The 12,711-nt window shown below is 44.5% G+C and overlaps 1 protein-coding gene across 1 annotated transcript in view; it reads right to left on the bottom strand.

Moving 5' to 3' along the window:
- dock1 (dedicator of cytokinesis 1) overlaps positions 1-12,711 on the bottom strand; it is a 763,650-nt gene that overhangs the window by 64,404 nt on the left and 686,535 nt on the right. The window contains 2 exon segments of the mRNA XM_038821673.1: positions 6,774-6,860; positions 8,528-8,612. Coding sequence (XP_038677601.1) covers positions 6,774-6,860; positions 8,528-8,612 — 172 coding nt within the window.

The following is a 12,711-nucleotide window of genomic DNA, read 5'->3' as shown; positions in this document are numbered from 1 at the left end:
ATTGAATTAATAATCTGCTTTCATATTTTTGCTAGCATTTATCCACATTATACTGCATCTGTCATGCATATGTCCACTCATTCAGTCTGTCCAAATCCCACTGAAACATCTCTGCTTACTGCTTACCCTCCCACCCAACTTTGTATCATCTGCAAATTTGGAGATAATATATTTAGTTCCCGCATCCAATATATAATGTGAACAGTTGGGTCCGAGCACAGATCCCTGTGGTACCCCACAAGTCACTGTCTGGCAATCGCGAAAAGACACATTTATTCCAACTTTCTATCCAGCTCAAGAAGCTACCCGCAATCCCATGTACTTTAACATAGTAAGACGGGATTTGTGAAGGGCAGGCACCTGATGTCCAACATTTTTTTAAAATATAAATTTAGTGTACCCAATTAATTTTTTCCAATTAAGGGACAATTTAGCCTGGCCAATCCACCTGGCCTGCACATCTTTTGGGTTGTGGGGGCGAAACCCACATAAACACAGGGAGGATGTGCAAACTCCACACGGTCAGTGTCCCAGAGCCGGGATCGAACCTGGGACCTCAGCGGAGTCTGAGGAGTCAGCGGAACATAGGGTCTCACTCTACGCAGACGATTTACTTCTTTATACAACACACCCGCTGGGGGGAGGGGGGGATGACTGGAATTATGGAGACACTGGAAGAAATTGGGCGGTTTTCAGGCTGCAAACAAAATATGGGAAAGAGCGAGGCATTTGCAATTCAGGCATGGGGCAGGAAAGGAGACTGAGAGAGTTACCTTTTAAAATGGTGGGTAAGAGCTTCAGTTATATGGGGATTAAGGTGGCTAAGGGTTGGGGGCAGCTCCACAAGTTAAATTTGGATAAAGCAGTCCATCAGATGAAAAGGGATTTCCGCAGGTGGGACATGCTCCCGCTGACACTGGCGGGGAGGGTGCAGACGGTGAAGATGACAGTCCTCCCGAGGCTGCTCTTTTTTCAATGTCTCCCGATTTTTGTCCTGAAGGTCTTTTTTTTAGCAAAATGAATGCGGTAATCTCGGGTTTTGTGTGGGCTGGTAAAGCACCGAGGGTGAAGAATGCTCTCATAGAACGGGATCACGGAGAGGGAGGCTTGGCCCTCCTGAGTTTTATTAACTATTACTGGGCGGCCCACATATCGATGGTCAGTGTGTTGGGGGAGTGCGGTTTGGGAGTGAGTAGAGGCGGCATCTTGTAAGGGTACGAGTTTGGAGGCCTTATTAACGGCGCCCCTGCTGTTCTCGCCGCCTCGATACTCCACAAGCTCAGTGGTGGTGGCACCCCTGAGGGAGTGGGGGCACTGGAGTCAGCACATGAGATTCGAGGGGGCATCAGTGTGGTCACCGATCTGTGACAATCACCATTTTGTTCCGCGTAGGCTGTATGGGAACTTTAGGATGTGGCAGCGGGCAGGGATTGAGAGATTTGGGGATCTCTTCATTCAGGAGGGTTTCCCCGAGCCTCGAGGCTTTAGTGGAGGAGTTTGAGTTGCTGGGTAGGAACGTGTTTCGATACCTGCAAGTACAGGATTTTGTCCAAAGGAGGGTTCCAAACTTTCCTCGCCTCCCCCTGAGGGGACTACAGGATAAGGTAATGTAATACAAGGAATTGATGGAATGGGAAGGGGTCCCAATCGGGGAGGTGAAGAGAAAGTGGGTGTTGGGAGGGGAGTTGGAAGTCGGTCTATGGGGAAAGGCCTTGAGGAGAGTCAATTCATGCTCGTTGTGTACCAGGCTTAGTCTGATCCAGTTCAAGGTGATCCATAGGGCTCATATGACTGTGGCCCGGATGAGTAGGGTGGAGGATAGGTGCAGATGCTGTGGGGTTAGCCCAGTGCATCATGTACATATTTTCTGGGCGTGTCCCAAGTTCAGGGGATTCTGGCAGGGATTTGCGGGCTTCATGTCAGAGGTACTGGAAGGGAGGGTGACTCCGAGTCCAGAATTGGCAATATTTGGGATATCGGAAGATCCGGGGGTCCAGGGGGGGAAGAGAGGCCGACGTTTTGGACTTTGCCTCCCGAAGACGGATTTTGCTGGGTTGGAGGGACCACAAGCCTCCAAAGCCAGGAGTGTGGGTCAGCGACATGGCAGGGTTTCTCAGGCTGGAAAAAAATTAAGTTTGCCGTGAGAGGTTCAATTCAGGGGTTCGCCTGGAGGTGGCAGCCGTTAATCAACTTCTTCAAGGAAAATTGAACATCAGCAGCAAGAGGGCGAAGGGGAAAGGGGGGGGGGGGGGGGTTGGTGGAAAATGGGAGGCAATGTAGTGTAAGATAAGGACAGGCAACTTTGTATACAGGTAATTAGGAAGCAGGGCGGGGGTAGTAGGGGATGTTATTTTTATGTCCTTTGCGTGTGCCGGCCCACTCGGTTGATTAAGAAATGTTAAAGTGTTTAAATTGTGAAAATTACAAATGCTTCAATCGAATATTTTCTAAAAAAAAACATTACATAGTAATTTTCTACGCGAGACCTTGTTGAAAGCCTTATCAAAGTCTAAATAAACCACATCCACCAGTTCTCCCTGGTCAACTCTACGAGCTACATCTTCAAAGAATTCCAGTAGATTTGTCAAGCATGATTTACCCTTTGTAAATCCATGCTGACTTTGTCTGATTATACCATTGCTTTCCAAATGCTGTGCTATGAAATCATTGATAACGGACTCTAGCAACTTCCCTACTACTGACGTTAGGCTCATTGATCTATAGTTCCCTGTTTTCTCTCTACCTACCTTTTTGAATAGCGGTGTTATATCAGCTACCCTGCAATCTGTCGGAACTGTAGTAGGGAAAATGGAGAATCTGAGGTACACATGGGATAGCAGTGAAGGGAATGCCTGGAAATGGTTAATCTGGCAATCTCAAAAACCCAAAATGTTGACAAACGCAAAATAGCATACTAAATGCAGGCATCTCTCATTTCATAGCCTACAAATTGAAAATGTTCAGCATGGCTCCTGATTGTCTGGAAGGGGCATTGTGGACCCACCCATTTATAGGCATCAGGGAAACAGGGCACTCAGCACCTCATTATAAGCTGATTGTCTAAAGAACTTTCCTTTGTATTGCAAGATGCGTCCACTGAATGATTAAAAGTAGAGTATGTCAGATAATGTATCCATGTAATCTAATCATGGAAGTGACTGTAACCTAATCAAACTAACGGTATCGATAATTGATTGTATTGTAGTACTTTGAATCACTTTGTTCCTTTGAATTAGTCTGTACGATCCAAACTGTATAAGATGTGTAAGACAGCTTTATGCAGCAATGAATTGGACCAAGCTGCTAGTTACAGATGGCCACGTTCAGCCCTCTCGCATGCATGTGGCATTAAAAGATGTTTTGTTAAAGTTTCCTACGGTCTGGAGAACTCCACTCATTTAATTCCGCTGACAGAACCATTCCTGAATCCAAACAATTTTGGAAAATGACCACTAATGGATCTACTATTTCTAGGGCCACTTCCTTAACTACTCTGAGATGACGGTTATCAGGCCCTCGAGATTTATCCGTCTTCCATCCCATTAATTTCCCCATAACCATTTCCCTCCTAAATTTCCTCCAGCTCCTCACTAAAACTTGAAAAATGAAATGAAAATCGCTTATTGTCACGAGTAGGCTTCAATGAAGTTACTGTGAAAAGCCCCTAGTCTCCACATTCCGGCGCCTGTTCGGGAAGGCTGGTACGGGAATTGAACCGTGCTGCTGCCCTGCCTTGGTCTGCTTTAAAAGCCAGCGATTTAGTCCAGTGTGCTAAACCAGCCCCACGTTGTGTTGCTCAGAATTTCCGGTACATTATATGTCGTCCTTTGTGAAGACAGAATTTAGACAGAATTATGAATTTAGATCCTCAGTCATTCTTTGTTTTGAACTTAATAGAATAAATCAATTAAAATGGTGGACAGTAAAATAGATAAATTAAAATAGTGAAAAGTAAAGCAAAGAGAAAAATATAATATAGAAATAAAAGCTAAAGGAAACACATGTCTTTGATGTTTCCTTTGTTTAGGAACAGCCTATAACACTGGAATGGGCACTTCTTAAAAGAGGTACGAGCATTTAAAGTTAATAGATAGAAGTTAGTAATAATTAGTTAGTAGGACGGACCCTACATATCTTGCAAAGGTATTACTGTTTAAGGGCTGTTTGACAACCATTATGAATTCCCCCGTTTCTGACTGCAAAGGACCTAGATTCATTGCTTAATATGGCAGAACTAGATTAAGCAATCCTGGAACCCTTTCCAAAACTGCTCCCTCTGGGTAAGGGAGGTCCGGGTCCGCTCATGGACGGACAGGGTTCTTGGGTCCACTCCCAGGGCATTGGGGTCCAGGTCTACTCTGTGGGACTATTGGTGTAAAACTGGCGGAACCATCCAAAGTTAGCAATTTAAGTTGCTTTGTTGGGTGCTGCGCAGTATAAATGTCCAAGGGAAGTTGTATTTCTGGACAATTGTCACATAAAACCTTCAAGAATGATTCCCTAGCCCATCTTTGGCTATCCCCCATCCTCTCACAGTCCAGGGATGTGCAGGTTAGGTGGATTGACCATAATAAATTGCCCCTTACTGTCCAAAAGGTTAAGTTGGGTTATGGGGATAGGGTGGAGGCATGGGCTTAAGTTGTGTGTTCTTTCCAAGGGCCAGTGCAGACCCAATGGGCCGAATGGCCTCCTTCTGCAGTGTAAATTCTATGATCTATGAAATGCTGGGGATTCAGGAAGTTACGGGGTTGTGCATTTTGTACTCTCAGAAGAGGGCTGGATGGCCCAGACTGGGGGGACTGTGCCACACTGTGGCTGAGGACAATTGAGTCGGCAATGAAGATTGCAAGGGTTCCTCAATGCTCAGTGTCGGAGATGGTGAGCAGCCCATAGCAGGTGCCAAAGGCATTTTGGAGCGTAATGTTAATGATGGAGGTGATGGTGATTGTTCATAAAGCAGATTGGGAAGTTGGTTTGAGGGAGAATACGAAGACTGGATTGCTTGCCTAGAGTTTCACTGAGATGGTTTAAGGCACTTGCCTGGAGCTGTGCATGCTCTCAAAATGTCCAAGACTTACTCTAAAAGCTTCCCATCTCTGCTTGTTCACCTCATTAGGCCAGTTCATCTCTTGGGCATCAGTTGGATGAAGAGATGTCTGAGGAAGCACAGTCACATATGTATAGCCCACACTACATGAACACAGGTAATAGCACATTGAAGGGATGTTGCAAACATTTAGGGACGATGGCATGTGGTGAAGTGCAGCATACCAGAGTGCAGGAGATATGGAGGTATCTTATTCAGAGACATCTGTACACAGTCCCCCTGAGAAGAAGGAGGTCAGTTACATTGAGATAGGGCATTGGGAAACACCTTTTGGACACAGTATTTGGAGCTCTAACAGCTGATGTGTGGACATCTGTTGGAGTTACCTGAGGCAATAATAGCTCACGTACTTTGAATGGAGCAGTCCATCAAGATGATGAGCTTGACCATGTCTCAGGGGCTTTATCATCAGAGCTCAATCTATGACAGAATGGTTTATCTCGCGGAGAGATACATGCAGCATCATATAGAATGCATGCAAGAACAATGCGCTGTCCTGCAAAGCGTTCAGGTCAGTAGTCTGGAGCAGGCCAAAAGTGTATGGGCGCATATATCCATGAAGTAAGCGAGGAGCTGTGTTCCCAAAAGAGAAAAGTTGTGCTGGTGGCACAATAGCGGCAGGAAGGGACATCTACTATGCTCCAGCAGTCAGCCCCATTTACCTACCTGGGTGCCAACCCCAGGCTACGGAGATGAGCGAGGAGGATGAGGATTCTGGCATTACTTCAGCATTCTCATCTTCCTTTGCTTCCCTAACCCCTCTGCCAGAATCCTCGCTTGTGGTACATATTCCAGCAACAACGGCTGTGCCTGAAGAAATGCAGAGCCTGCAGTCACAGGTAGTTTCCCTATGGGCATCCCTGAAAGATTAGGTCAGCAGTCACACTCCTCATGTTCTATAGCAGAGAGATGAGCAGCCTTCCTCTATTCAAACATTTGTTACATTGATCATCAACTAATTTACACATCAGTTAGTCAAAATAATTTACAAACAAATATCTTGGTGATATGTTCAAATAATAACGTAAATAAAACCTCTAAAACCTTGGTTAGCAATATAAAACAAAAATCTGCTGGAATTCCTTCCAGCAAAGGGCAGCACGGTGGCACAGTGGTTATTCGCACTGCTGCCTCATGGCACTGAGGATCCGGGTTTGATCCTGGCCCTGGGTCACTGTTCATATGGAGTTTGCACATTCTCCTCATGTCTGCGTGGGTCTCGCCCCCCACAACCCAATAAGATGTAAAGGGTAGTTGGATTAGCCATGCTAAATTGCCCCTTAATTGGAAAAAAAAATTGGGTACTCTAAATTTATTTTAAAAACTCCTCAGAGCAAATTATATTCCAGAATGGGCATAATTAGTTTTGTAATATTAGTTTTGAGATTCTGCACAATTGCATTACATCTAACTAAAGAAGCAGCTACATTCGTTTTAGACATTAACAATTGTGCTAGATAAGTTACTAACCATTGGTCAATATAAATCTATAAATAGTGCATTCTTATTTAAAAGTATCCAATATGATTTCAATTTGCTGCAAACAAAATCAGAGGTACCCATTGACTGGAAGTTTGTTTAAGTCTAAACAAGCAAATTACATTAATTTTATCTGCTTGCTGCATTTAGAAGGTAATTGATCATGGGCATTCTGGGTCATGCTTACCATTGAGACAGATTTCACTTCAAACCATCTTAGAATGCCAGGCAATTTGTATGCTGTCACGTAAGTGGTCCTTTCAATCCACATATTCTATGGAAACAGTTTAAAGCAATTAGCTTAGCTTTGGAAAAATAAAACCACTGAGAATCATTCATTAGCCTACACACTTTAATCTAATCTACACAAAACTACATTTATCTACGTTACAGTTTAAAAATATATCTGACTCCTGTTTGACATTATTCATATTGCATGGGTGCGAAAGAACCGAGGCCTCTTTATAATTATATAAGTTTCCATAATGTCAGGTTTGTTGAAATTCTCAGTATAGTGTCCTTAATTTTCAATTATTCTCCAACCTCTCCCATGTCCAAACAATAGCATATTAGGCAATGTGGTCATTTATAAGTAAGCAAAGCATTTGCTGTTCACTCTTATTTAAAGTCTGGGGTGAACAATTTTTCTTAACCCCAGAACATTTAAACAAGTACAGCAATGGATAAATGAAATTGTACTAAACCCAACTGAGAGTTTAGATTATTGAAGATGTTAGAAGCTTGAGTGAATAGAATCATAATAATAAACTACTCCCTGAAATCTTATACCATCCATCCACATTTTTAAAATTAAAAATCTTTTGCCATTGGGTAATGATGCAAACTAATGATCCGCTGATTAGTGAAATGATGAACTGCACAGGTAGTCATCGTGATATGGAGAACTATTTGAGACTGCACAGAAAATTGTGTTCTGTTGGATAGTGAATTCGAATGATATTAAAATGGCGAATAATTGCAACATATTTCCCTTTCAGCTATGAAATGATGTGGAAATGCCGGCGTTGGACTGGGGCGGGCACAGTAAGAAGTTTTACAACACCAGGTTAAAGTCTCACCTGACGAAGGAGCTCCGTTCCGAAAGGTCGTGGTTGCAAATAAACCTGTCGGACTTTAACCTGGTGTTGTAAGCTATGAAATGCACATTGTTACTGAATACACACTTTGAAAAATTAGCATTGTTGTGGTCTAACTACATTGAACTTTAGCTATTGGATAATTTTGCACAACAGTTGTTTTCTTTTAATTCCAACCATTTTTGTCTTTTCTATTTTATAACTTAACATTTTAAAAAATATTTCAATTTTTTAAATATTACATGGAATGTGGCAAGCTGCCTGACCAGATTAGAAATGAGCTTTATCAGAGGAAGCAAAAAATATATGAATCTGCATTAGGAGATGAGCAATGTCTGCCGATTAGTGGAATGCCACAGGAATCAATGTGCGAGTAATTATGGTTTACATCATATCTACATGGTCTTGTCAAAGTATCAAGGTTTTGAAGGGTGCGGTGAAGCAAGTCATAAAAATTAGTTGACAAAAAGAAAAACTCTAAGTAAGTGGGAGCATAAATTCAAATCGCAGAGTAACGATGAGTAGACTTTCTACGATGTACAGTACTTTAAGATAATGAAACAGACTGCTTAAGGGTTGTGGGTCAGAGAACAGTACATTTTTTAAATCTTTGAGATCAGTTAAACAGACCACATAAGGTGTTTTCCAGCCTCTCTCATTCCAATATTCAAATATGAAATGGGAGCCCACTGCTTCAGATTGCCAATTAATAGCAAATTATTAAAAGGAATGCTTTTTTTATAAGCCTATTCAATTCATGCCTACCTCTACCTAATAAGAACTAACAGAAAAATAAAATTTCCAATTGTGACAAACATTGAATATAAGACGTATAATATCTTACAGCAAATTCATTGTCTGGGTCTTTCTCTCCTTTCCTGATTGGTCTTGAATACTGGAATCGCTGCACCTCATTCACTGTGTAAAAACTGTAAAAGAAAACATCACAAAAAAATTTAACTGTAAAACAATTCGAAATAATTTAAAATAGAATTGGCCAAAGCTAAACCTGTTGACTCCTTCGATAAAGGCCCTCAGACCATTCCTATGACAAAGAAATAATCTAAATGATGTTTAAAAGGGATACAGTCCACTCAAAACAACTGAGCTTTCTGAAAGATATTTAATATTCATAACCCTCTGCCATTGAAACATGCTGGAATACAAATCAATTTTTCAAACATAATTTATCCCTCTAAGTAAAATGGCCAACGGCCTAAATCTTAGACCTGATATACAACTGGATATTTTAAATTAAGAATTGGACTCTTTAAATTGAAACCATGCCAGGCAGGCCTGATAGGAAACAACCAAGTTCAAATATACTGGACAGAGACAAACAGTTGGGGAAAGTCTGGGCCTGTCCTATAAACAGGAGATGGAAGATATTTGGCCCCATTCAAACGGATCGATTGTTGTGGATTGTCCAGATGAAGCCAGACTTTCTGGGACCTAAATTTCCTGCTGTTACCTTATATAAGATAAGGTTACATGCAGACAACACACCCGAGGTTGAACCCTTGTGGGGAGTTGCTGATGTCCTGCAGAGTTGCAATAGGCAACTCCATTAGGTGTTGAGACCCCTGCCCAGAGACTTCATTGGCTAAAGGCCAGAGATACTTCTGTAAGGGAGCGGAGGATGATAAGAACAGACAGTAAGGGACCCGCCCCAGCGAAGACTTGACACAGGCAGCGGAGAAGACTCAATGGCGGATCAGAGAATGGAGGGAAGAGGCGTGTGAGACCCACTTTCAAAGACGAGGGCCCTGAGACAACGGAGGCTCAGAGGATTGGTCCGCAGCTTGATCAAGTTCACCGGCATGGGAAATATTAGAATGTTGGGCATATTATTGCTGGGATAATTTGGGAAGATAACAGTTTTATTGTGTTTGAAAATAAATTTGGGGACCCTAAGAATCTGGGGACAGTGGAGACGGCATAGGGGGGAAACAGGGGGCTCGATGGAGGCTCCATTGGGTGGCAATCATCGAACAAGGATGGGAGATTTAGGGGGTGGCAAAGGGTGGGCATCAGTAAATTGAGGGACCTGTTTATTGGCGGGAACTGGAAGATAAATTTGGGCTTCCCCAAGGGAACATGTTCAGATACTTGCAGGTAAAGGCGTTTGCTAGGCGACAGGTAGAGGGATTCCCTTTGCTGCCCTCGTGGGGGACGATGGACAGAGTGCTTTCGGGGGTGACGGTCAGAGAGGGGAAGGTGTCTGACATCTATAAAGTAATGCAGGAGGTGGATGAGTCATCAGTGGAGGAGCTGAAGGCTAAATGGGAGGGGGAACTTGGGGAGCAGACAGAGGATGGGACTTGGGCGGATGCCTTGGAGAGAGTCAACTCTTCCTCTTCATGTGCGAGGCTTAGTCTCATCCAATTTAAGATGCTGCACCGGGCCCACATGTCCGGGACTAGGATGAGTAGGTTCTTTGGGGGTGAGGACAGATGCACCAGATGTTCGGGGAGTCCAGCGAATCATGCCCATATGTTCTGGGCATGCCCAGCACTGGAAGAATTCTGGATGGGGGTGGCGGGGAAGGTGTCGAGGGTGGTTGGATCCAGGGTCAAACCAGGGTGGGGACTCGCGATTTTTGGAGTTGCGGTGGAGCCGGGAGTGCAGGGGGCGAAAGAGGCCGGTATCCTGGCCTTTGCGTCCCTAGTAGCCCAGCGGAGGATCTTGCTGCAGTGGAAGGATGCGAGGCCCCCAAGTGTGGAGACCTGGGTCAATGACATGGCGGGATTTATAAAGTTGGAAAGGGTCAAATTTGCCCTGGGAGGATCAGAACAAGGGTTCTATAAACGGTGGCAGGCTTTTCTGGACTTCCTGGCTCAAAGATAGATATCTTGGTCAATAGCAGCAGCAACCCGGGCGGGGGGGGTGTTCCTTATTATAGTTTCTATATTTTTTTGCTACGGTTATGTAACTTAACACTGTGTTAATTTAAGTTGTTGTTAATATGTTGGGTTGTTCATTGAGGAGGGGCGAAGGTTCATGATTGTTGTCATTACTGTTATCGTTGGTATTTTAGTATGGTTTGATGTTGTTGTATAAATTCAAAATTTTTCAATAAAAATTAATTTTTTAAAATAGAAACTAAATTTGGGTTGAATTGTGTATGATAGTCACCACTGTTTGCATAATGCGTATATAAGAGGTAATACGGTAAGGCCCTTGTACCACCGGTACGGGGGTAGATCCCTGCCTGCTGGCTCCGCCCAGTAGGCGGAGTATAAATGTGTGTGCTCACCGAGCTGCAGCCATTTTGGCAGCAGCTGCATGAGGCAACACATCTCTGCTTAATAAATTGATGCACTATTAATTACGACGAGACGAGAGTAGAGAGCAACGTGGTAACCTGCTTACATCCACAGCGACCGGGGATCCTCCTTTATGAACCCCCGGGGAAACGGGCAGGTGAAGAGGGAGGACGGGACATCTGGAAGGCCTTCCTGCTGGCCCTACGGTCTAAAGATCTCTCGGTCTCCCGCTGGCAGGAAGTCCTCCCCGTCGCTCTCCACTCCATCCGATCGGTACTTTGCACTGCGACTAATGAAACCCCCCATGAACGTCTCCTTGCCTTCCCAAGGAAGTCCACCTCCGGGGTTTCACTCCCAACATGGCTGGCACCTCCAGGACCCGTCCTCCTCCGCAAGCACGTGCAGCTCCACAAGGCGGACCCGTTGGTTGAAAGGGTACAGCTGCTGCATGCGAACCCGCAGTACGCCTACATGGCGCACCCCGACGGCCGCTAAGACACAGTCTCCCTCAGGGACCTGGCACCAGCTGGTTCCCCACCCTCCCCAATTGCCCCAGCGCCACCCACCCTCCCCCCAGCGCACCTCACCACAGCCCCCGCTCCAGGACGATCCGTCCTCTCATTGGTTCCAATGGGATGAAGATGAGGACTACACGCTCCCGGAGTCACAGGCGACCAAGCCGGCGCCTGCATCACCACCAGAATTGCGGCGCTCACAACGGAGGATCAAGGCATCCGACCGGCTAAATTTGTGAACTTTCGCCTAACTGTATACCTTAAAAATGCTCACATACCATGTAAATTGTTTTTCCACCACCCCCGCTGGACTCTTTATTTTAACAGGGGGTGAATGTGGTAGTCACCACTGTTAGTATGTATCACGTGCATGAGATGTAATAATAAGGCTCCTGTACTACAGGTACTGGCGTAGATCCCTGCCTGCTGGCTCCACCCAGTAGGCGGAGTATAATTTGTGTGCTCACCGAGCTGCAACCATTTCGGCAGCAGCTGCAGGAGACAATACATCTCTGCTTAATAAAGCCTCGATTACTCTCTACTCTCGTCTTGTTGTAATTGATAGTGCATCAGTGTGAATCTGTTTTTGTCCTTCGTTCATCTCGCAAATAGGGGCACCTGGGTAAAATGTTTTAATAATAAACTGGTTCAAGTGTCTGATAATTTCCAGACAATATCTTGCTGTGGTTTTTATTCATGAACAAATCAGTTTATGTAGCTGAAAAGAACTATAAGGCAGCAATCTAGAAGGCACTGGTGGCAAGCAGCTGTTAAAGGAGATGCCACAAACCAAATATTATCCATGCCCAGAAATGAGGTTGCAGTTTCAAATCACTTCCATGACATAAACACACAAATGGCCTATAATCTTTTTGGTCAAGGTCTGAGCGCCAGTGGCACTTGACACACTCCATACTCCACGGAAGAGCCATGAACTCTACACCGAGGTGGACATGAGGCAAGGCAGAACATCACCAGCTTTTACAGGAGAAAGGTACACGGGGGAGATGAGGGGGGGTTTGGCCTCCTTCCCGGATAGCCCAGGACATCCACTCTTTCAGTAGGCTCCCCAGTGTCACATCTGAAAATTTGTGCACCCTCTTCCTTCAGCCACCTTGAATCATGACACATGCACTTCCTGTCAAATTCAAATTATGGTAATCAGAAGTTTGCACCAAGAATTGTGTACTCAATCCACTCTTTCAAACAGATGTGTCTGACTGGTGCAGTACTCATTTTGTGCCTGT

The sequence above is a fragment of the Scyliorhinus canicula genome, chromosome 16, assembly GCF_902713615.1.
Source record: "Scyliorhinus canicula chromosome 16, sScyCan1.1, whole genome shotgun sequence".
In the NCBI taxonomy this organism is placed as follows: domain Eukaryota; kingdom Metazoa; phylum Chordata; class Chondrichthyes; order Carcharhiniformes; family Scyliorhinidae; genus Scyliorhinus; species Scyliorhinus canicula.
This window is presented reverse-complemented; position numbering and strand designations above follow the sequence as displayed.